At 38.5% G+C, this 26,258-nt stretch overlaps 1 protein-coding gene across 1 annotated transcript in view; it reads left to right on the forward strand.

The window, feature by feature from the left end:
• LOC132815800 (ATP-dependent zinc metalloprotease YME1L1-like) overlaps positions 1-26,258 on the forward strand; it is a 65,961-nt gene that overhangs the window by 31,501 nt on the left and 8,202 nt on the right. The window contains exons 3-17 of the mRNA XM_060825036.1: positions 1,256-1,427; positions 2,983-3,084; positions 3,174-3,283; positions 3,365-3,515; positions 6,382-6,465; positions 10,247-10,329; positions 10,411-10,501; positions 12,355-12,507; positions 12,605-12,737; positions 18,000-18,062; positions 18,567-18,679; positions 18,760-18,915; positions 20,076-20,227; positions 23,227-23,353; positions 24,777-24,850. Of these exons, the coding sequence (XP_060681019.1) occupies positions 1,256-1,427; positions 2,983-3,084; positions 3,174-3,283; positions 3,365-3,515; positions 6,382-6,465; positions 10,247-10,329; positions 10,411-10,501; positions 12,355-12,507; positions 12,605-12,737; positions 18,000-18,062; positions 18,567-18,679; positions 18,760-18,915; positions 20,076-20,227; positions 23,227-23,353; positions 24,777-24,850 (1,764 nt within the window). The remainder of the gene's footprint in view (positions 1-1,255; positions 1,428-2,982; positions 3,085-3,173; positions 3,284-3,364; positions 3,516-6,381; positions 6,466-10,246; positions 10,330-10,410; positions 10,502-12,354; positions 12,508-12,604; positions 12,738-17,999; positions 18,063-18,566; positions 18,680-18,759; positions 18,916-20,075; positions 20,228-23,226; positions 23,354-24,776; positions 24,851-26,258) is intronic.

The following is a 26,258-nucleotide window of genomic DNA, read 5'->3' on the forward strand; positions in this document are numbered from 1 at the left end:
ACTGCAGAAGTTAATTTTTCAGAAAGGTATTTATTAGGCTACACCTCAGTTTTGTTTTGAAGATGAAGAAACCTCAACCTGTTTAATCATTGCTGATGAGTTCAATCTCAAGTCTGTTATTAGTCCATCTTTTTGCTTTGCCCCTTGTTCATTGTTTTTCTCTTCTGTTCACTGTACTTGCGAGTGTGGATTAACCAAGATTTTAGAGAAGGTTAACATTTGGCTTTCTGTTGCATTTCTTTCTAGAAATGTACTCAATGCATTATTTGATTTTTAAATTGTCTTCTTAACGGGTGCTGGCACTCGTATATCTGCACTCCAGTAGATCTACAGACCTTTATTTTGCAATCCAGTTTGGAATCTTATTCTCCAGACTGCATGGTTGTGTTCTTCTGTTCCTCAAGGTGCAATCTAAAACATGTAGATCTTAAACACATTACAAAAAATGTATTCTCTTTTCACCAATTCCTAGTTAGCGATGCAAAATTTGCATTTATTAAATTGTTTCAGTCAGTATTCTAGTGAAATTCTCCAGTTGTTTACAATTCCAGACAGAGTATCTTATATTGTTAAATTCCTGGGTTAGGAGAGAAATTTATTCCCCTTCGTTATTTACCTAGCCTCTTGGTTGGTTGTAAGTAGGTTAGTTAAAAGCAAGGATACATTTCTCCCAGAAAAAAATAATTTGTTTCCAAATGGCCAGGCTTTCTTCAATTAACAAAAATGGTGCATTTTGGTGACAACATGTGAGAAGAAATAATAATAGTGCAACACACACACCAATTAGGAGTAAGAAGTGAATTCAAAAGTTAAAACTTTAGGTTAAAAAAAACTGATCAGTCTCTGTCATTCATGTAGACAGTCAGACATTGTAGTTGTTACCAGTATTATCTCCTGTAATGTTTCTGTTGGTAGTTGAACATTCAGTCTCAACATTCTTCACTTTGCAATTTCATTGAAATTCCTTTAACCACCTTCCTTTCTATAGTGGTTGGCTGACAGCATTAGAGTGGGTGTAATTTTTCCTTTCCTCGCCATTTTACAAGGGTCTTTAATGGTTGTTCTCAAACCCGTGACCTTCACAAGACACTAGGCCATCAGGCCACTAACATGCACATATGTGCGCACACATACATGTTGGAATGAAACAATATGTCCATTAGGACTTTGGCGATTTGATCTGTTATCACAAAACATTTTGTTAAAAAATGTTATTGAATTTCCATTATTAATTTTTTAAAAACTTTTCTTTCAGCCTGCTGTTAACTTACGGGAACTTGGATTATCTGACTTGAAAACCAGCCAACTAACAGAATTGGTAGACAGTTTGCTCCCGTGTTTGTCTCCAGCTGCTTCACATCCTAAACAGTCGTCACGTTGGCAAATCTCCCACATTTCATCACAGTCCTTTTTTGAAAATAAATATGGTCAGTAATAATTATTTTCCTCTTGCACTGTTGTCCAAACTCTGCCCTACTTTATAACTGTTTATTGCCACCTTTCATCTTACCAATAATTTTGAAGCCAAGACTTGTGAGAGAGCATTTTTTCAACTGTTCATTGGGAACAGCATGATGATGTACCCATTTGCAGATTCAGCAGCTAGATTTGTTTTGCAGAGTGTCCTGAGTCGATCTTAACTGTGCAATAATAGGAGCTTAGTAAACCAGACATTATAGAATTGGAAAAACTGAAAGAACTACAGATACTGAAAATCAGAAACTAAAACAGAAGTTGCTGGAAAAACTCAGTGGATCTGGCAGCATCTGTGGAGAGAAAGCAGAATTAATGTTTCAGGTCTTTTTGCTGTTCCTTCTGGTGGGGTCTTGGGGAGGTGAGAGTAAACGATAAGTGAAGATAGGACCCAAAGAGAGAGAAACAGTTGAGCAGACAGAGGACTCTGTAAAGGTCAGCTACTAATGGGGACTATTAACAGATGACAGTAGGATATGTACGGTAGTAGACCATGTGATAAAAAGGCCTGGTGTGTTGGGGTTGGGGTTGGGGAAGGACATGGGAAAAGGTGCTCAAACCCTTAAATTGTTAAACACTATGTAGAGTACAGAAGGCTGAGGAATTCTCAAGCAGGAAATGAGATTCTGTTCTTTCAGTTTGTGCTGAGTTTTGTTGGAGCACTACAGCAAGCGTGAGACAGATGGTGGCCAGGGTTCTTGGCAGTGTGTTAAAGGGGCAGACAATTGGAAGCTCAGGATCATTTTTGTGGATTAGCATAGGTGCTCTGCCCATAGATCACCCATGAGATCACATTGTGAGCAGCGAACACCATAGACTAGATTGTGTGAAGTCAGTTAAAGCACTACTTCACCTGGAAGGTGTGTTTGGGCCCTTGAATATTGAAGAGGAAGGAAGTAAACAGGCAGATGTTACACCAGTTGCGATTGCAAGAGAAAGTGCCCTGAGGGAGTAGGAATGAAGGAGGAGTGGAACAGGGTGTCACAGAAGGAACGGTCCCTGTGGAAGCTGGCAAGGGTGATGTGGGGAATATATGTCTGATGGTTTCCTGCTGGAGGTCATGGAAAGGGTGGTAATGATCCTATGAATGTGGATTCTGGTTAGATGGTAGGTGATGACAAAGGGGATTCTATTGCTGTTTTGGGAGGGAGGAGAAGGGGTAAGGACTGAAGTGCAGCAGTAGTTGTGGATCCCTGCTGGAATGTGCAAGTTCAACATTAGACAAGGCTTTAGAAGTAGTGTTTGCTGGAGGCAATATATTTCTCACAACGTACATGTGACTGGCAAGGGGAATTACTTAGAAACCAGCAATAACTTGATAATGCAATGTAAAGTCCTTCCAATTTTTAGTATTGAAGTTAGGTCAAACAACTGCATTGGTGATTTGTTAAGTCTGCCTCCCAAAAAAAAACCTGTGATGACTGTGTTCTTGCTTTCTGCAATGATGTTTCAACCTAATTGCACCGATAATTATTAATAAGGGCACTTAAGAATCAATTTTGTTTTTAGGATTTTCGAGCAATATTTTCAACGTGCTACGTGCATCTCAGCTTTCTCGACAATATCCCAGGCCACTACAGACTCTCTGTTCCAACCTTCATCTTTGTCCAAGTATGTATTCCAGGTATTAAGTGTTGATTCTTGCATGAAAATTGCAAATAATATGTAGTGGTATTAATGAATGTTAATTTTTTTTTAAGTCCAAGGGCAAATTCGTGGCTTTAAAACTCTAAGGTCAAGATCAAGGAGACTGGCAGTATCTGATAATTTGGTTGAATCAGAAAGTATTGCTCCTTCTTCTTTTATGAAGGTAAGAAGTGATGTTACTCTGTTTATTGAAACAAAAGTTTCTCTTCAAAAAAGATAGCGTTGTTTACATATCTGTTTATAGGGGCTTTTGTTAAGGGATCGAGGAAGAGACGTTGAGAATTTGGACAGCTTGATAAAAACCAAAAACATTCCTGAGGCACATCAAGATGCATTTAAAACTGGTTTTGCAGAGGGATTCCTAAAAGCACAAGCTCTGACACAGAGGACGAATGGTAAGTCAATATCAACAATTTTTTTTCTTTTTTCTGAGTTCGTGCCTATATGGCATCTTAGTTATAGTCATGGTGTTGGTCGAGGTTATTTTTTTCTTAAAGGTGTTCAATTGATATTTCATGAATATCACGACTATTATTTGACCAGACACGCCCAATGTTCAGGTCAAGGCAAAAGTAAAGCAAGGGGAAAGCAATGCCATAATGGTAATGTCAGTACTTCAGTACTCCAGAACATCCCAGGCTAATGTTCTGGACCCGTGGATTTGAATCCTATTATGACTGTTTGTGAATCTGAATGCAATAAGCCTATGGAATTAAAAGCCTAGCCCAATGATGACCATGTAATCAATGTTAGTTGTTGTTCCCCTTTAGGGAAGGGAATCTAACGTTCTTACTTGCTCTTTCTGACATGAATTCAGACCAACAACAATGTGGTTGACTCTTAACTGCCTTCTAGCTAGCCTCAAGGGCTAATCAGTGAATCAGCAACTTGTGCGAGCCTTGCCACTTAAGTGCAGCCAAGAGCCTTGTTGACCACCCCAAAATGGGTGATTCCTGAAATGATTCCTGAAGAAGGGCGTATGCCCAAAACGTCGAATCTCCTGTTCTTTGGATGCTGCCTGACCTGCTGCACTTTTCCAGCAACACATTTTCAGCACCACCCCAAAATGGAACCCTGGATACAGAAAAATAATACATTTCTGAACTTCTGGCAGTGAAATAGTCATTTGAGCAAACATTGCAAAATTGGGTGACAGGTTGAAGTGTTTACTTTCATACTGCAAGTAACTGGGAGTGGGTAGACTTGCTATAGATTTTTTATAAAACCCCCATTGTTAGACGGCGAATTCCTGACTGTGGAGTATGGAATCTGAAATGAACTGTGTGGTTGAGAGATCAGTGGATATTGGAAGCACAGAATCCCTACAGTGTGAAAGCAGGCCATTTGACCTATCGACCCTCCGTAGAGAATCCCACTCAAACCCACCCAATTACTCTACCCTCATCTCTGAGACCTTCCATTTCCCATAACTAATCCACCTAGGCTGCACATCCCTGGATATTATGGGCAATTTAGCTTGGTCAGTGCACCTAACCTGCACATCTTTGGACTGAGAGTGGAAGCTGGAGAACCCAGAGGAAACCCACGCAGACAAAGGGAGAATGTCAAACTCCATACGGTTGCCTGAGGTTGCAATCAGACCGTCCGTGGTGCTGTGAGGCAGCAGTGCTAACCACAGACCCACCATACTGCCTGAAATTATAAGCATAATTAATGACATTTTCAGTATTAAGATGAATAACATAGGCCACATAACCAACAATGTATTGAAAGAGGAGGAATATGTGGGTATCTGTGTATGACTGGTATAGTGTTTACATCTTGCAAAAAATATATGACTAGAGCCATGTGGATTCAATATTGGCATCTTTTGTTTCCAGGATGCAAATGAATTTGCGAAAAAAATATATTTGACGTAAGAACAAATTCAAGTCTGATATAAAAATAAATTATGTTTGGGGATTGCCTCATGAAATATTTGTAGAGCATTTGAATATGGAAATGTTATTAACTGAGAGCCTAAAATCTGAATTCATTCATAACAAAAACAAGGGACGGATTATCGATGAGTATGAGCAGACTGAATGACCTAATTCTGCTCCAATATCTTATAATTCGATGGGCTTATAGAGAAATGAATGAACTGGGGAAGAAAGAAAGGGCACCATTAATTTGTATGTTTATTTCATATACGTTTTGAATGTATACATATTTGAAAGGCTGCAGAAATATTCATTGTGTTTTCCCATGTTTAAAATCTACCATTTAAGAATTTTACTGTGAAAGCTGTAGAGCTCCGACTTTTAAGAGTTAGAGTTCTGACTGATCCTTTCTAAAAAAAAAGAAATACCATCGACCAATGTAACTCAGCGACAACTTGAATATTCGTAGCACATTTAAAAGAGTAAAGCGTTCCAATATACTTTACAGGAGCAAAATGAATCAAAGATTTACAAAGAGCCATGTAAGGAGATGTTGGTGCAATTAAATTTTAAATGATGTAATGAGGGACGAATAAAAATTTTAAGCACATAAACCTATGTTGGAAGGCAAATCAGGACTTTGGAATTAGGCAGTTTGGAGTTGCTAATTATGGAGCAATTAAGTTCAGTTTAGGGGTGGGTACTTGAAGGTCTCTTGTGGTGTAGTGGTTGTGTCCCTACCTAGGGCATAGAATGCTTAGTTTCAAGTTGCAGCTGCTTCACAGATATGTCACATCTTTGAACAGGTTGTTTAAAAATATCTAGCAGTAGGGACCCAGAGGCTAAGGACATATTTGAAAGCAAAGATGAGAATTTTCAGTGCAGACATATCTGAACTGGTGGCCTCTGTAGATTACCAAGCACATGGATGATGGGGAATGACAATTTGGTCAGCTAGAATGTGGGCAACAAGGCATTGGGTAAACTGAAACTTTTGTGATTAAGGAAAGCAAGTAATAAAGTAATTATTAAGGATTTCAGCAAAGTTTGAGCGAAAGTGTCAAGTTGCATGATGTTTGAAGTAGATCAGATTGGGCTGAGGGATGCTGAGATTGATTATAGCTAACATGAATGATTACCAATTTAGAAAGAACACAGTTGCAAGACTAAGATACAGAACAGTAGCTGTGAAAATATGAATCGGTGAAACTTAGAGTAAGACAGAAAATGACAAAGCTCATATTAGTAACTACAGGAGTAAAACGTTATCAGTAATATGTCGAATGTTCCACTGGTATTCTCAAAAGTACTGTAGTAGCTAGTACTTCAAAGTCTCCTGTTTAATTAACATTACTTTTTAAAATTCTGCTTGCCACAGATTCTTTAAGAAGGACGAGATTAGTTCTTCTGTTCCTTCTCTTGCTTGGAATTTATGGCCTATCCAGAACCCCGTTCTTATCTGGTAATATTTCAATTACAATTTTTTGCTTTTGTAGTTTTGAACAATATACAGTTTTAAAAGAAACATTTTGCTGATCAATTCATTGAAGTACTAGTAAATAGTATTTGGAAGTATCATTGTATATTTTGTGTATAACGGGAGTGAATTTGTGGTGTGTATAGTATTAGCTCTGTCTTCAAAAATCCCTGCCTAGTTCCTAGTGAAAACAAGAACTCTAATCTTCTGATCTGGAATGAAAGTCCATTGCCAACCCTTTTTAAACAAAACATAGCTACTAGGAGCAGGGGTAGGCTATTCAGCCCTTTGAGCCTGCTGTGTCTTTCAGTATGATGGTGGCTGATCTTTGATCTTTAGCGTGTAAAAATGCCAACATCTAAAATGCCCACTTACCTTCCCAGGACTTCACAAGTGCAAATTCCAGTGCTGCATCCAAACCAAAAGATGCAGTTTGACAAACCACTCAGATAGCATTGGAGTAAATCTTCCCAGAAGTCATGCCTCTTTAATGCAGGTTAATTGCCCATTGGAAGTTTTTAAACTTTTCAAGCAATTGCTACACAGTGGGAACATTGAGTATTCTGGAAGGTTCCAATGAACATCTTTCAGAGTGCATTCAGTCTCTAAATATCCAGGTTATCTGGTCAAAGACTGGTAATTCAGTAGGCCACTGAAATTTGCTAATTCTTCTGAATGTTTCAAAACCCTTCTATCACTTAAAATTAATGATTTCTGTCAATACAGAGAATAAATTGAGTGGAGGATCTCAATGACCGCCACCACGAGAGGCTCGGTAGTATGCCAGTTGAGTTGAGTCCTAAAGGACCTTGTTGTTAGACTAGGTCTCTGGCGGGTTGTGATAGAACCAATAAGGGAGAAGCATACTTGACCTCATTCTCACCAGTTTCGTTGCCACACGTGCAACTGTTCATGACTGTATTACTAAGTGTGACCACCTCACAGTCCATGTGGAAGTGAAGTTATATTGTGTGACATTATCACCATGCTAAATGGAACAGGCATTGAACAAATCTAGCAACTTGAGACTGAGCATCCATGAGACACTGTGGGCCATCAGCAAAAGCAGAATTGTACGCCAACACTGTTCGTAGCTTCATGGCCTGGCATATTCCTCACTCCATCGTTATCATCCAGCCAGGCTTCACCCTGGTTCAATAATGGGAGCCTGGTACGTCAGTGCAAAAGATAAAGCTGAAGCATTTGCAACAATCGACAGACAAGTGCCAAGTGAATGATCCATCATGGCCTATTCCAGAGGTCCCCAGCATCTCAGGTGCCTGTCTTCAGCCAGTTTGATTCACTGCACGTGATATCAGGAAATGATTGGAGTCACTGAATACTGACTGCAAAGGCTGCCCTGGCAACATCCCAGCAGTAGTACTCAAGACTTGCTGCTCAAACAATTGCCATACCTCTAGCCAAGCTCTTAAAGCTACAACACTAGCATCTACTTAACAATGTAGAAATTGTCCCGGTATGTCCTGTAAACAGCAGGACAAATCCAACCCAGCTAGTTACCGTCCCATTAATATATTCTCGGTTGTCAGTAAAGTGATAGAAAGTACCATGAGGAATGTAGTTGCTTTGCTCACTGAGGCCCAATTTGGGCTTCTGACAACAGGGTTGTAAAGCCTTGGTTCAAACAAGGAGAGAGGTGAGAGTGACTGCCCTTGACATCAAGGCTACTTTTGACTGAGTGTGGAAACTAAGTGCTTTTACAAAACTGGAGTTGATGGGAATCGGGGTGGGGTGGGGGGGGGCATAGAGAGGGAATCTCTCAGCTGGTTGGAGTCATACCTGGCTCAAAGGGAGATCTTGTGGTTGTTGGAGGTCAGTCATCTCAGTTGCAGGACATCTCTTCAGGAGTTCCTCAGGCCAATCATCTTCAATTGCTTCATCAGTGACTTATTGTCCATCATTAGGTCAGATTGTGCAATCATTGGCAAACATGCCCAGTGTTCAGCACCATTCATGACTGCTCAGATACTGAAGCACTCCAAATGCAACAAGACCTGGATAATTTCCAGGCTTGGACTGAAAAATCACAAGAAATATTAGTGCCACAGGAATACCAGGCAATGGTCATCTCCAATAAGGACCAATATAACCATCAACCCTTGACATTCATTGGTGTTAGCATCATTGGATCTCTCACTATTGGCATTCTGGGCATTATCATTGACCAGAAATTCAACTGGACTCTCCACATAAGCACAGTGGCTGTAAGAGCATGTCAGAGCTTAGGAATCCTGCAGTGAGTGACTGGCCTCCTGACTCCCCAAAGAATTGTCCATCATTTACATGGCACAGTCAGGAGTGTGATGGAATATGCTCCACTTGCTTGGATGAATGTAGCTCCAACAATATTCAAGAATCTTGACGTCATCCAGGATAAAACAGCTGACGTGATTGTCATCACATTCACAAATATCCTCTCCCTGTACCACTGATGCTCAGTAGCAGTAGTCTGTACCATCTACACTGCAGAAATTCACCAAAACTCCTTCAACAGCACCTTCCAAACCCATGACAATTTCCAGCTAGAAGAACAAGAGCAGCAGGTGACACCTGAGAATACCACCACCTGCAAATTCCCCTCCAAGCCACTCACCTCTTGACTTGAAAATGTATCACTGTTCTTTTGTGTTTTGGGTCAAAATCATGGAATTCCCTCCCTATTGTCGTCTACCAGCAGCACATGGACTGCAGTAGTTCGAGAAGGCAGCCCACCACTGCCATCTCTGGGGCAACCAGAAATGGGCATTAAATGCTGGCCGAGCTGGTGAGATCCACTTACCACAAGTTTAAAATGAAATTTGAGAATGTCATATGTACTGGATTTGAAAACAAATTGAATTGAAATGCAGGAAAGGCACTCAACTGATCATACTTCAAAATTTAAGCTACTGTGTTTTTTTTGTAAAATATAACTGTTACTTGAAATCTTTGCAGGATTTCTCAGAGAGGCTAAGTGGTCTAGGGCATGAGAATCCAGAGACCCAGGTAATATTCTTGGAACCTGGGGTATTCTGCTGTGGCCGATGGTGAATTTGAATTCAATAAGATTCTGGACTTAAGAATCTAATGATGACCATGAAATTATTGTTGGTTGTCAGAAAAGCACATCTGTTCACTTACGTACTTTAGGGAAGTTAACTGCCATCCTTTTCCCAATTTGACCTCTGTGTAATTCCAGACCCACAGTAATATTGTTAACTCTTCACTACCCTCTGAATGGGGATGGGCAAAAGATGCTGACCTAGCAGGCAACACCCATGTTCCATGAATATATTAAAATAAAGCTGACTGGGATCAGGTTGACCCTACTGTTCCTTCCTGTTCACAGTTGAAAAATTCAAATTTATCCAATGTTTTATAAAATGAAATGTGCAAGTCAGTCAAGCTGAATGGTCTTGGGTTTTTTTATTTGTAATTAGTGTGGACTTTAACTTCTGGTTTAAAAGCTTTACCTGATAGGAATGTAAAACCATCTCTTTAATCCTCTATTATAACAAAATGTGCAAACGTATCAATTATTTATTTTTAAAGTTGCTTACTCTGTGAAATAATCATTGTATTCTACAAGGGTATTCAGTTGTATTGCACTGTTAAGTTCATTTTGTGAATGATGGGCAAAACAGTGATAGAATCAAACTTCAAGCACCACTATTTCTAGTTTAGTTTAGTTTTGAGATTCCGTAAGCTTTTAAGCGGGAAGTTTGTAGACATCGAGTCTTTCAATTTGTATCTCCTTTTCCAACAGTACGATTTCGTACTACATCAGGACTGGATGCAGCTGTGGATCCAATTCAGATGAAAAATGTAACCTTTGAACATGTGAAAGGGGTAAGTAACGCTTCTACTCTTCGTAAGCATATTGAATTTTAAATTATTCATTTACAAATATTGCTTTTGGTTCACCACCAGGTGGAGGAAGCAAAACAGGAGCTACAGGAAGTCGTAGAATTTCTGAAAAATCCTCAGAAGTTCACAGCATTAGGAGGCAAACTACCTAAAGGTATGCAGCTGGTAATTATGCCTTCAGCAATGCATTTTTACTATCACAAGTTTCTAAATATTTTCTTTACAACTGACTCCAAAAAAGGTTTGTTTCTAATGAGTGAACTTTCTGCCAGAAGAATTTGTTATCAGCTCATTGTCCTTACCAATGATGTTAACATCCTATGTTTATCACTCATCTCGAATTCTTTGTATAATTTATTCTCAGATTGCAGCATATGATGAAGCATTGGTCACAGTTCTATTAGGAGGGGAGCTCCAGGATTTTAACTCTTGATATGTTTCCCAGTCAGGATAGTGTGTGACTTGGAACATTGTTTTGCAAGCAGTCCCATGTGTCCCCTGCCCTTGGTGGTGGAGGGTCTGGTCTTGAAAGAAGACTTGGTTAGTTGCTATAGTGCATCTTACATGATACACCCTGCAGCTATAGTCGAAGTAATTAATGCTTCAGAAGATTGATGGTGTGATGGAGTGTTCTCATCAATTTAGGCTCTTTGTCCAGGATGGTATCAATTATCTTAACTGTTGGAACTGTACTCAATGCAATGGAACATATTTCATCTCTTTCCTGGATTATGCCTTGTAAATAATAAGCTTTGGAAAATAATTTACCACAGAATTTATGCATCTTGTCCATTTATTTTTCTGGTTAATAGTAACAATTTGGTGGAGAATTCAGTAGTTCAGCGAAATCAGATTAGCATGAAAGAGAAATGTTTAGTGGTTTTTTTTCTAAGATAGTTGTTCCTGGTGCTTGTCTGGCACAAATATTACTTGATACTTATAAGTCAAACATAGACGTTGTCCAAATATTGCTGCATGTAGGTATGGACTACTGTTTATCTGAAGTGTTTTGAATGGAACTGAACACTTTAATCACAAGAGAGCATCTCTTAACTTTTGAGTTGTTAGAGTAGGTCATTACTGAAGGAACTGAAAGTGGTTATTATGCAGCAATGTCCTGAGGAACGTGTACAGCTGAGATAATTGGTTTGTGCTGGATATGACTCCATTCAATCAAACATTTCCTGTAATTCCCTTAGACTTCAGCCTCATTAGAGCTGTTAGATTCCACACGAGGTTAAATGCTGCCATGGTATCAAGGGTAGTCACTCTTCACCTGAAATTAAGCTATTTGTCCATTTTTGGAACAAGGTTTTAATGAGGACTGGTTCACTGCTCATTCATGACCATGAGCACCCTTTTCTATTATAAGATATATTATAAGCTGAGAAAATGACTTGACAAGGCTTCAAGAGTTGCTATTTATTGATTTGAGAATTAGTTCAAATGATTTATATAGAAATATTTGTACTGGCATCAGATAACTTAAACAGATATATGCAAATGGTTATTGGTGTCTGATTAATACTTCTAATTTTGTAGCGTAGTTTTTAAACAAATATTTAGTGCAGCAAACTATTTATTAACTGGCATCAATGGGACGAAGAGTATGCCAGTTGATCAAATAGTCTGGATAATCAAGGGGTATGCATAACCACAGTAAATCCTAATCATATGAAGCTTTGAGACCTCAGCATCCTGAAAAATCTATGTAAAAACATCAACACATTCTAAAATCAATGTAGAGATGAACAGAAATAATAAGTGTAATGCCAGGAATATGCACATCACTGTTATAGTTTACTTACAGCATAAATGCTCTGATGTCGTGATAGATCACAGTATGTGAGATATATAATTTTTGCTGGTTTATCAAGAGTGCTGGTTGATAAGGTGCCGGTTAAAACAAAGTTTGATGCATAAGCATGTCTGCTTAAAATTTTGATATCGTTTATTTCTTAATGCTATTTAGTCAAACTTAAAATGTCCAATTCTGTTTAATTTCAGGCATTCTTTTAGTTGGACCCCCTGGAAATGGGAAAACACTCCTTGCGAGAGCTGTTGCAGGCGAAGCAGATGTTCCATTCTATTATGCATCAGGATCAGAGTTTGATGAAATGTTTGTTGGTGTTGGAGCAAGTAGGATACGAAATCTGTTTAGTATGTGTCCTGGAATATAAAAATTTTAAGTTTTCCAGTAAAATTCTGACACTTGCTATTTATTTTTTGTTTAACCTGCTCTTTTTGTGTAACTTAGGGGAGGCAAAAGCAAATGCACCCTGTGTCATCTTTATTGATGAGCTGGATTCTGTTGGTGGAAAGAGAATAGAATCACCAATGCATCCTTATTCAAGACAAACCATAAATCAACTACTTGCAGAGATGGATGGGTAAGAAACGTTTCCAGGACGCTACCGGAAGTAAATTTTGAAGCGAAATAGCCCAGCTGTATGGCCGTTTTTGTAGCATTGCTTTCCAAATCATTTTATTTGATCTGTGAAAATTATCACAACCCTTCAGTGAGAATTGAGAAAGGGGTGTTTGGAACTGAACGAGCAGGTGTCTATAGTGTAGGTACAGCTGCTCTGATTTAGTTCCATAGCAGCTCTGAACAGCACCAGCCCACTTTGTCAAATCCCTTTATAGGATAGCCTCAGCATCCTGGGAACAAATCTAGTGAACTATCATTGCACTCTTTTTATGGTGGCAATACCTGCCTAAGTAAGGAGACCAAAACTGCAAAAAAAAACTCCAGGTGCAGTATAACCAAGCTGCAATGCAATTGAAGCAAGACTTCACTACTTTTGTACTCAAATTCTCCTGAAATAAAGTCTAACATTCTGTTGGCCTACCTAAATACCTGAATTTGCATATTACCCACTGTGACTTCTCATTGAGAACACACAGGTCCCTTTGTATATCTACAATTACCAACCTCTTACCACTTAAGAATTCCTTGAATATTGTTTCTCCTACCAAAGTAGCTAATCCCACTATTTTTATCTTATTGTTCATCAGTCATGGTTTTGCCATTCATTAAGCCTGTTCAACTACTCCTAAAACTGCTTTACATATTGTTGACAGCTTACATTGCCACTTGGTTTTATGTAATCCATAAATTTGGAGCTATTTCATTTGGTGCCCACCTCCAATCATTGATATATATTGTGAACAGCTAGGACCCAAGTACCGAAATTTGTGGTACTCCACTAGTCTCAGCATGTCACTGTAAGAATGACTCCTTTATCCCTACTGTGTTCTATCTGTTAGCCAATTGCTAATTCATGAAAAAAAAGAAATGGAGGGAAACACATGAATATGCAAGGAATGGAGGGATATGGGCCAAGGGCAGGCAGAAGGATTAGTTTAATTTGGTGTCTTTTTCAGCACAAAATCCTTGGCCAATGGGGCCCATACCTTTACTGTACAGTTCTATGTTCTATCATGCCAGTACACTGAATAGCTGGAGCTATTTTCCCTTGAGCGCCAAAGGCTGAGGGGTGACCTTACCACCCCGACCACTTCCTTTGGCAGCTCATTCCATACATGCACCATCCTCTGCATGAAAAAGTTGTCCCTTAGGTCCCTTCTAAATCTTTTTCCTCCCACCCTAAACATATGCCATCTAGTTCTGGACTCCCCCACTCGAGGGAAAAGACCTTGTCTATTTACCCTATCCATGCCCCTCATGATTTTATAAATTTCTATAAGGTCACCCCCTCAGCCTCCAACTCTCCAGGGAAAACAGCCCCAGCCAGTTCAGCTTCTCCCTATAGCTCAAATCCTCCAATCCTGGCAACGTCCTTGTAAATTTTTTCTGAACCTTTTCAAGTTTCACAATACCTTCTCTATGGGAGGGAAACCAGAATTGCACACAATATTCTAAATGTGGCCTAACCAATTTCCTGTACAGCCATAACAGACCTTCCAACTCCTGTACTCAATACAGTGACCAATATTGAAAAGGAAAGAAATTAAATAAAAGCAACCAGACATGACGCAGTAGTAGCCCCTCATAAGCAAATAATTTTTCAACAATTGGAATCAAATAGCAAAGATTCAGAGAATCAAAATCAACTTGCATTCCCTTCAACATAATACATCAGATCAGTAATGGGAACATTGCAGACCAAACCCAGAGACACAGTGTCGCTGTACAGCAGGATCCTTGTGTGTGTGTGTGTGTGTGTGTGTGTGTGTGTGTGTGTGTGTGTGTGTGTGTGTGTGTGTGTGTGTCAAAGAGGTACGAGTGTTTGGGTGTAAAGGGGTATAAGTCTGTGAGAGAGTGCGTGGGTGTTGTGTGAGCATATGAGAGAGTGCTTGTGTGTGTGTGAGAGAGGATCTGTGTGAGTGTATGGGTCGGGAGTGAGAGTTGGTGTATTTTAGTGCAGTGGGGTCACCTGTAGTGTGACATGAAACAAGATCCGCACTGAGGTCATCCCCATGAATACCGAACTTGGCTATCAGCCAAGGGTGAACTTGTACTTGCAGAATTACATTTTGTTTTGCTCAAAAACTGCATGAATCCATGTAAGATTCTAAGTCCCTTTCTTTTAGATGAGAATCAGTCTGAACCTTGGGGCACAGATAGCATCACACCTTCAATGCATTATGTGGGCCGACGTGGCACCTATTGTTAAAGTTCACTTGAGAATGTAACTTTTTTAAAGTCCTGGGATTTACATATGAAAGAATTGAAACCAGCATGGTCATTCTAAAAGATGAGAGACTTACAAACAATCCATGTCTTTTTCAATATATAATTTCAGTTAAATCACACTAAACTTTTGCTATAAATTCTGTGTCTTACAATCTTGTATTCCACAACCACCTGATGAAGGAGCAAGCGCTCAGAAAGCTACTGCATCCAAATAAACCTGTGGGACTATAACCTGGTGTTGTGTGATTTTTAACTTTGTGCACACCAGTCCAACACCGACACCTCCAAATCACTCAGGAAACAGGAAGCTGTAGGCTAGTTAGCTTACCATCATAGGAAAATGTTAGAAGCTTTCATTTATTAAGTTCTAATAAGGCACTTTGATTTTTTTATTACCTTGAACTTATCTATGTTGTTTTATGAAAGGGAAATCATATTTCACCAACTTCATTGAAGTTATTTAAGGAGGTAATACCTGCTTTGGATGAAGTGGAATTTGTGATTGTACTGTACTTAGGTTTCCAGAACAAATTTATAAAGTGTCACATCAAAGGTTATTGTGAAAAATAACAGTTCATGGTTAAGTGGATAACATATTAGTATGGAAAGAAGATTGGACGGCTAGCACTCAGAGGAAGTATGGGCAAAAATATATCTTTTTGGATAAGTGGGATGTTGGGAATCAAATGGCACAAGCTTTTGTCCTGGGACTTGAATTGTTCACAATTTTTACAAATGATTTGAATGATGGGATGGAAGGTATGGCTTCCAATTTGCTTATGATACAAAGATATCAGGAAAACAAACTGTGAAAAAGAAGCAAGGATGCTTCACAGAGATGTGGATAAATTGGGTGAATTGGCAAAGATCTGGCGAATGTAATGTAATATGAGGAATTATGAAGTTGTTTGCTTTGATAGGAAGAATAGGAAAAGGAGAATGTTATGTTGTGGAACAGACTCCCTGGGTTCAGGTAATTGTTTGAAATTTGTGTTACAGATAACAGGATGGTTAAGAAAGCCTTCAGCATGCTTGCCTGCATTGTTCAGACTTTTGAGTATGGGAGTTAGGATGTCATGTTGAGGTTGCACAGGATGTTGCTGAGGCCTGTTCTGGAGTGTTGTATACAGTTTTGGTCGCCCTCTATTGGAAGGATATTATCAAACTGAGCAAGGTTCAGAAAAGATATATACCAGAATGTTGGCAGAAATGGAGGGTTTGAGCTATAAAAGTAGGCTGGGACCTTTTTTCCATGGAGCATAGCAGGTTGAGAGAGGACCTTATGTAAGTTCATAAAACCATGAGAGGCATATGTTTACTGTACTTTTAAGAGAGAATGAATGCTGTTTTGCAGACAGTTTACACATATCTGTCATATGACTGACTAGCAGTCTGAGTGTATTGGAAAATTGGAAATATGGAATATATGTGAAATAGGTATCTGAGTTGGTTGCTGTTTTAACAACAGAGTTGTTGGGAGTTCTCTATCACTCATATTTTAACAGATTACTAGGCAAAGTGAGCTTTTCTGGGTGTTTGGTTTCATTAACAGAGGGGTTCACTGCCATGTCGTAACACTTGGGTAAGGTGAAAAGCCTTTTCTCTAGGGTGGGAGAAATTTGAAGTGAGAGGTTAAAGATTTAAAAAGGACAAGACGGACAACTATTTTTAAATTCAGATTGGCTAGTGTGTGAAATGAACTGCCGGAGGAAGTGGTTGATGAAGGTACAGTTAGAAAGTTTAAAAGAAATTTGGATAAGTACACAAATAGGAAGGGTTTGCAGGGATATGGGCCAAATGCAGGCAGGTGGGAGTGGTTTAGTTTGGGAAATGGGTGGCGTGGACTAGTTGGACCAAAGGCTCTGTTTATGTGCTGTATGACTCTGACTTTATTATCTAAATAGTGAGAGGTTGCAGAATTCTGAGATCCTAGAATGCTTGTACGTGAATCGTGGTGCAGGGCAGCAGGCATTAGGAAAACTAAGAGTGTGTTTTCATTTATCATGAAAGAGAATTGAATACAAAAGTGAAAAGGTTGTTACACAGGACACTGATGAGACTGCTTCTGGGGTACTGTTCACAGTACCTGTCACCCTATGTAAAAATGTTGGGCAAAATTCAGAGAAGGTTTATTAAAACAAAACCTAAATCAGTGGACTGTCTTTTGAAGAAATGTTGAATATTTTGTATCCACTGGAGTTCAGAAGCATAAGAGGTGACTTGATTGACATGTTGGTTCCTGAGGGCACTCTATAGGCTAAATATAAAGGGAATATTTTGACTTGGGGAGAACAAGAACTAGGGGTCACTATTTAAAGATCAGGGATTACCCATTTAAAACAGATGGGGCAATTATTTTTCTGAGGGCGATGTCTTCCTGAAAAGATAACACAAGTAGAGCCCCTTGAATGTTTTCAACACAGATTCTCGTTAATGTAAAACAAAGAGTCTGGTTAATAGATTCTTGTTAATATAAAACAGAACTGTGGATGCTGAAAATCTGAAACTAAGACAGAAATTGCTGGGGAAGTTTACAAATGTGGACATTAACTCAGTTAATGTTTTGGGTCAAGTGACCCTTCAGAATTTCCTGTTAAGCAGGCAGTGAAAGGTTATCGGGAACAGGAAGAAATACAAATTTGTAGTTACAATCAGATCAGGCTTGAAGAGATTCAAGGTGCTGACTGATCTGTGTGTTCACTTTGTGTGTTGCTGCACCTATGTGACCACACCGCACCAACATTTTACCACTGAGCTACTGAATGATAAAACATTCATCTGTAAAATTGTGCTGTGCATTTTTCTTAAGTTATGTTTGAGTGGCCAAGGTAAATGTGCATATGGCATTCTGTTTTGTAACCGAAATAACTTCTTTTTAAGGATTGGAAATGCACTAGCATACAAGTGATAAATATTGGAATGATTGAAAATTGCTTTTTTAATTGCAAAAACATTTAATAGCTCATTCTGTAAAGATTCTTTATCTTTTTAGTTTCAAGCCCAATGAAGGTGTCATTATAATCGGAGCTACAAACTTTCCTGAAGCATTGGATAAGTAAGTGTAAATTGAGCTTTGATTTATTTATTGTAGTTATTTATTCTAAATTTAACGTAATATATTTGTAGCAAACATGGTGTATAAGTGCTACTTCCTTTTAAGGAAAGTCTTTGAATATAGGCATCAAATTTAAGATTTTATTTAAATTAAACATACTGTTTTTGTAAAAGGATTAACATTATTTGATTCTGACCTTTAATTCAGTTACTTTTGATGCATTCTGCAACAGGATGTCAAAGCAATCCTGCACAATTGTAGTTACTATATTGCCTTGACTTGCAGTACCACTCACTAATCGGAATCTTGCTTTGACAATGTTGTGCACCTGATGAATTGTTGCTAAATATAAGCTTGAATGAAGCTTAGATGAACAGTCGTGAAGTAATTTTGACAAACCAAGCTGTTAAGTATTTTAATATGATGTTTACAATATATAAAAGCTCTCAAAATTGGTCATATTTTAAATTGATGCCCTTTTTAAAAAAATGTATTCTTCTACAGCGCTCTTGTCCGACCAGGTAGATTTGATATGCAAGTTACTGTTCCTAGACCAGATATAAGGGGGCGAATAGAGATCCTCAAGTGGTATCTTGGCAAAGTTAAAGTTGACCCAGGTAAGTTACAGATGTTCCTTAACATGAATAATTATTGCAAACTTACTTTCTGTATGACTTGATTTTGTTTTTCTATACAGCAATTGATGCAGAAATAATAGCCAGAGGCACAGTGGGTTTCTCGGGGGCAGAACTGGAGAACCTGGTCAACCAGGCTGCTCTAAAAGCAGCTGTAGATGAAAAAGATCAAGTCACAATGAAAGACTTGGAATTTGCCAAGGACAAAATCCTTATGGGTATGTTCTATCCTGCTATTTGAATTTTGATTTTCTAAAAGCTTTTGGAGTTTCATCTGTTAAGTTTGTGCTTTCACATTACTATTTTAAGAAAATCCAAGATAAAGGCTTAGAAAATATTTTTTTATCTTGCTGTTTAGGTAGATCAGCTGTTCCTGAGTTTAAGAACTGTTATTGCATTACAAAATTTGTCCAGATAAGTTTATCTTTTTAATAGGTTGGCAAACTTTCATTTTTCAGGAATTCATCTCTCCAGTTAAATGGTACTTTAAGTTATCTGTACCTGTCACATGATGTCATTGGAAAAGTTCAATTTAACTAAATTCTTCTACACATGTAGAATAATGTTTTTTGGAGAAACCGCTTTAGCTATACAAACTTTCATTGGGATTCATAATAGAAACTTTATTCTATGCATTGTCATTAATCTAGTAATATGTTTTAAAATATGCAGCTAATGATATCAAACCAATGTAAAATCTACCTCTACTGTTGCCCATTTATATTGGAGCTTTGAAGCAAACATTGACTAAGCTAGAAGCTGCAGAAAATTCCTGGTAATTGGGTGTTGGTGAAAATCCATTTGGTGGTACCACTAGTAAAGGAATATCAAATGCTAACCATGAACATTTAAAGACCACTGTTAGAACTTAGTGTAAAAATATTTATTTCTAGACAGCATGACCAAATGCTCGTAACAGTATTATCTCTGTTTCTTCATTCTGTTCCTGAAATTATGCTGCATTCAGGTGTTTCCTTGCACCTTGATTTCTGTATTGTCTCTCTTTGGGTAACTTTTTCAAGGATGTGAGAATACTTGGAAGCAAGGTTTCTGCACCCTGCGGCAATGACTCAAAAGGATTAAACTTCAGTATGAAATAGATCTTTTATCGTAAAGTTTTAAGATTCTCAAATGTTCAGTGTTTACTTTCTAGGCTGGCTCAGTAATTTAAAAGGTCCTAAAGTTGTTGCTTCTAATATATTTTAATTTCAGTTATACAAGGAAAAAAAAACTTTAATAGATATAATGTTGAAATTGAGTATTAAATGGATTATGGAGCTTGAATATGTGACTTAAAAAAAACTATTTTCGGTGGACAATTTGTTCAAATTGCATCTTACTTGAAAATATTGTATGTATGTATGACTGTTGCCGACAGGTCCAGAACGCAGGAGTATTGAAATTGATGCTAAAAATAAAACAATCACTGCATATCATGAATCCGGACATGCAATAGTCGCACATTTTACAAAGAATGCTATGCCAATTAACAAAGCTACAATAATGCCAAGAGGACCTACCTTGGGACACGTAAGCATTAAATCGTACTTAAACTTGTAAGAAATTATCCTGTTTTGTTTGTTCAGCTTGAAAACCAAAGTAATTGTCCTGAATGTTGAATTTTGAAAATCAACTGCTAACTGCCACAATACTGCAGTATTGTAAGTTGACAATTTGTCAAGATTAGTTTTGTAGTTTATTAATACGTGGCAAGGGACAATTTTTTTTTAACTTGTATAACATGCAAAAAGTTACTTTTCTTGTCTTACAGAAAAAAAATATGTAGTAATCTCTGTAGACACTGTTTATGCTTAATGAGACGTTTGAGCATCTGAGAGAACTTCTCCACAAAACTCCACTGTTTGTACATAAAACAATCTTACATTATAGGTCAAGGAAATGTAAGCACTACTAACTTAATATCATGGGTTGTCAAGACTTATGCATCCAATTCCTCTTTTACTTCCTGATTCAACTCTGACATGGTGAAATTTTGAGGGTTTTAATAATTTCTGAGACTAAACTTTGGTTTCTTTTCCATGTTCTAGCTATTTTCTGAGGGAGAGTATTTCTTGGGATCTTTCTATCAGTTTTTTGGTGGTGATCCTTCAACTTTACTTCAATCCTCAAGACTTTTGAGCTCATTTTGAGCATAGTTGCATTGTACACTTCTTGTCCTGGCCTTGGACAGACACAATCTGCTTTCTTCAGGCTGTTCCAATAGCTGCTTTCCAGATACAAATTCAGAACTTGCTGGAAAAACTCAGCAGATCTGGCAGCATCTGTGGAGAGAAAGCAGAGTTAATGTTTCTGGTCCGATGACCTTCCAAAACTGGTTTCAAAACTTCAGAGCTGCTTTACAGGTCCTGGCAGACACTTTCTCTGCGTTCCCCAGGGGTGCAGCTCCAACAACACTCAAGAAACTCGACAACATCTCAGACAAAGCAGCCTGCTTGATTGGGCACCACATTACCAGCATTCACACACACCATCCACAGACATTTAGTGATTGCAGTGTGTGCTATTGACAGTATGCACTGCAGAAATTCACCAAAGATCATTAGACAGCACCTTCCAAAGCCATGACCACTTTCATCTAGGACAAGGGCAGCAAGTAGATGGGAACACCACCCAAGTGACTCAACAGCCTGACTTAGAAATATATCAGTGTTCCTTCACTGGCACTGGATCAAAATCCTGGAGTTCCCTCCCTCATGGCACTGTGGGTCAACCTATAACATGTGGGCTGCAGCAATTCAAGAAAGCCACCACTATGTCAAGGGCAACTACGGACAGGCAATAAATGCTGGCCAGGCAGCAACACTGACATCTCATGGGTGAATTAAAAAAAAAAGCCCCACCCAAGCTGACTGCTCACTGCTTGTTTCTATGAAGACGCACACAAATTTAAGCGAAGGGATCTCCTAACCCTGCATGCTTTGGGACGCTTCAAATAAAAATGTTAATTAATTATCTATTGCCTTCAAAATATACCATTTATTTTGTGACTCACATGAATACCTTGCATGTCTGATGGAGTTAATGGCCCTCTTTCCAGACCTGCTGGTTTCAGTAAGAACCTCAGTGTTTACCACGATGCTTTTAATTTTTTTTAATTTGAGAAATGAGTGTTTAATTCCTATTTCAATAACTGGATTTCCCATCTCTCTCTCAAGAGGTCAGAAATAAATGATCCTTTGTTTACTAGTTTCTCAATCAAGTGGGTTCATTTGCCAGCCTTTAAAATTCCTAAACCACAAGTTATTTCCCAAAGCACAAATTATTCATTCAGGTATCTGGTCAGCATTGGACGGGTTGGACTGAAGGGTCTGTTTCCATGTTGTACATCTCTATGACTCTATATGAGCGATAATACCTATTCAATTGCTAAATGACTAAATAGTCACTTGTATCAGGACATAAATGCTTTTGAATATGCTGTATTTCAATCCCTTTCAAGTCTTGTTCTTCTTAATGAGTGCCAATATTTCTTCTCTTAATTCTGCAGCATAATTGTGCCAACTTGAATTTAATTGAATTTGTTACTGGAAGGCGGAAAAGAAAATGAGGACAAAAAAATGGAGAAAGATCTGGAAAGGCTAGGATGGGGAATTTGAAAGCATGGTCAAAAAGAGTTGGAGAGATTTTTGGTTAATTATACAAATTATGAAACTCAGTCATTCTTCAATCTTTTATGCACTTTCTTTATGTCTTCACATCCTTCCAAAGTGTGGTGGCCAGAAATGAATGCAGTACTGCAGATGAAACTGAACAAGTGTCATATACAGATTTAATATTTAATACAAGAGCCAGGATATTATGTCCCTTTCAATAAAGCTGGGGGTACCATATGTTTTATACACCAGTCTGTCATATCTGCTCTGCCACATTTAAAAGGTAAATACATGTATACACCTGGGGCCTTCTGCTACTCCATATCGACCAGCAGCCCCCCAACTCTGCCCACCCCAGAATTGTATTACTTATTTAATATTTTCTCTCCATGTTCTTTCTAACAAAAGGAATCACTTCACCCTTCTTTGCTTTATGTTCCACCTGTCACTTCTCCACCCATTCCATAAATCTGTCCATCTTTTTCAAGTTCTACAGTAATCTCTTCATGGTTTTCGGTGCTTCCAAGTTCTGTAAATTTAATAAACTTTGAAATTCTACTGATCACCAGTTCCTGAGCACTTCTACTATAAACTCCTGTCTCAACTCTGAGGAAATATTATTAAGCACTACTCTTTGCCAGTCACTCGGCCAATTTTGTATCCATGTCGATAATGTCCTTTTTAGTACACATGATAAAATGTATCTAAAGTCAGAATCAATGTTTCTTATGGATAATTCTTCATTGTGTGTTTATATTACTAGTGGAAGATTGTGTTTAATCCATATAGAACTGGATTTGAAAAATGGAAATTTTTATATTTTAAAATTAGTACTTCGTGTTTAAACTTTAATTGTGTACTAATGTATTGTGTACAGTTTTTTAGGAGCTTGTATTATGTAAAATTCTCTTTCAGGTGTCATTGTTACCAGAAAGTGACAGGTGGAGTGAAACCAGAGCTCAGTTGCTTGCACAAATGGATGTCAGCATGGGCGGGAGAGTAGCCGAAGAACTCATCTTTGGAACAGAACAAATTACCACAGGCTTGTATTAAGAAACAATAAGAACTCTAGCATCCCATTTTGTGATTCAACCCATTTAGTAATTCGGTGAGACCACCTCCTATCTGATCTGTGATCCACCTCCATATATCTACTTTTGTCCCATATCTTTTAATACCTTTATTTGACAGATCTATCAGCCAAAGATTTAAAATTAACAGTTGAAGTATTTGTTCTAAATTTCTGCCATCCTTCATTTGTGGAAATGTTTCTGAATTTCACTCCCGAAAGGTCAGGCTTGGATTTTTAGACTATATTCTCTTGTTGTAAACTTGCCGACCAGAAAATATACTTTTCCCTATCTATCCTGTCAGCTCTCCCTTAACATCTTAAACTTTTGATAAAGTTACCCTTTAATCTTCTAATTTCCAGGGAATACGTTCATTGTTTATGTGCTGTCTCCTTGTAAATAGCTTCTAGTACCCTAGTAGCTTTTTAGTTAATCCTATGTTGCTCCCTTTCCAAAGTCTGTATATCCTTTCTGAGGTGTAGCATCTGGGATTGTGCTCAGCACTCCAGGTCCAGTCCGTGCCAGGCTTTGTATAGCTGATGCTTGACTTTTATTCCCTTCTATTCAGGCCCAGGTTACCCAATACTCTATTAGCCTTTTTAATTATTTTCAGTATTGTTAATGATGTTAATCTGTGTGCCTGGACCCTTCACTCACTTTGGATCTGCATTGTTATTGCTTTGCACCATCTTAAAGGTGCTCTGGAAAATCCATAGCTCCCTGAAAGTGGTGACACAACTAGATAAGGTAGTAAGGAAGGGCTATGGCATGCTTGCTGCTTTCATTCGAGGCGTTGAGTATAAAAGTTGGGAAGTCATGTTGCAGCTTCAGTAAAATTTTAGTGAGGCCACATTTGGAATATTGTGTGTAGTTCTGGGTGCCATACTATAGGAAAGATATGAAGAGGGTGAAAAAGAGGTTTACCAGGAGTATATTAGCTATGAGGAGAAGTTGGGCAAACTTGGATTGTTTTTGCAAGAGTGTCAGAGACTGAGAGGGTGACCTGATGGAAGTATATAAAATTATGAGTGACATGGACAGGGTTGGTAGTTGGAATCTTTTTCCCAGGATGAAAATGTTAAGTACTGGGGGCATTGGTTTAAGGTGAGGGGGAATACCTTCTCTCTGTTTCAATATTCATTTTTTTTTTCTGTAATGTCTAGAATACCATTCTGTTGCTCTCCAGCAAATACTGACCCTAGTTACTTATAATGTAAACCATTTCCACTGACTATTACTATTTTTTGAAAGCTTTTGCTTGTCCTCTTTTTGCTAATATTATTTTTAAATGTAATTTCCCTTTGTTTCATTCTCATTTTTTTCTCAGGTTAATAGTAAAATAAGAAAAATATTTGTCTGTCTTCTGTAACTGAAATACTTTTTCTTTTAACCTAGGTGCTTCGAGTGACTTTGATAATGCAACCAAAATAGCAAAGTTGATGGTCACAAAATTTGGAATGAGTGATAAGGTAAAAAAATGTTATTTGTTTATTAAATCTCTAGTCCAATTTGAATTTCTGTGTAAAAGTAGCTTGGATCTGCTGAAAGTAACTTCCATGTTGTCTGTGGATTGTCCTCCATGTGTCAACAGGCCTTTGAGATTGCTGTGTGCCTCAGAACACTTCAACCCCAGGGCATCAATGTGGACTTCAACAGTTTCCTCATTTCCCCTTCCCCCACCTCACCCTAGAGCCAAACCTTCCAGCTCAGCACTGTCCCCATGACTTGTCATACCTGCCTATCTTCTTTTCCACCTATCCACTCCACCCTCCTCCCTGACCTATCACCTTCATCCCCTCCCCCACTCACTTATTTTACTCTGTGCTACTTTCTCCCCATCCCCACCCTTCTCTAGCTTATCTCTCCACGCTTCAGGTTCTCTGCCTTAATTCCTGATGAAGAGCTTTTGCCCGAAACATCAATTTTACTGTTCCTCAGATGCTGCCTGAACTGCTGTGCTCTTCCAGCACCATTAATCCAGAATCTGGTTTCCAGCATCTGCAGTCATTGTTTTTACCTAGAGAAATGTTGCTGACAGACCATTTATAGAAGTTAGGAAAGAGATTGTGCAGTCCCTTAGAGGTATTTGTATCAGTGAGGTGCCGGAAAACTGGAGGGTGGCAAATTTTGTGCTTTTGTATAGGAAAGGTGACAAGGAAAAACCAGGGAGCTTTTGACCATTGAGTCTGATGTCAGTGGTGGGCAAGTTGTTGGAGGCAATTCTGAGGGATAGGCTTTACGTGAATTTGGAAAAGCAAAGACTGACTAGTGATAGTCAGCATGGCTTTATGTGGGAAATCGTATTTCACAAATTTGAGTTTTTTGAAGAGGCTACCAAGAAGATAGATGAAGGCATTATCTACACGGCTTTTAGCAAGACCTTTGACAGGGTCCTACGTGGTAGACTGTTTAGTGAGATTAGGTCATATGAGATCCAGGAAGAGCCAGTTGGCTACAAAATTGGCTTGATGGTAGAAGACAGAGTGGTGATAGAAGGTTGTTAGGCCTGTGGCCAGTAGTGAACCACAGTGATCGGTTCTTGGTCCACTGTTGTTCATCATTTATGTCAATAATTTGTATGAGAATTATAGGAAGTGTGGTTAGTTAGTTTGCAGGTGGCACCAAAATTGGTGGTAAAGTGAACAGTGCAGAAGTATCTAATAAGTACAAAGATGGGCCAGTGAGCCAAGAAGTGAGAGTTTAGATAAATGTAAGGTGTTACATTTTAGTAAGGCAAACCAGGGGAGGATTTACACAGTTACTGGTAGGGTCCCAGAGAGTATTGTTGAATAGAGGAACCTCGTGGGTGCAGGTTCATAGTTAATTGAAAACTGTGTCGCAGGTAGAGAGTAGTGAAGAAGGCATTTTGGCACGCTT

Source organism: Hemiscyllium ocellatum, chromosome 5, assembly GCF_020745735.1.
Source record: "Hemiscyllium ocellatum isolate sHemOce1 chromosome 5, sHemOce1.pat.X.cur, whole genome shotgun sequence".
NCBI classification, from domain to species: domain Eukaryota; kingdom Metazoa; phylum Chordata; class Chondrichthyes; order Orectolobiformes; family Hemiscylliidae; genus Hemiscyllium; species Hemiscyllium ocellatum.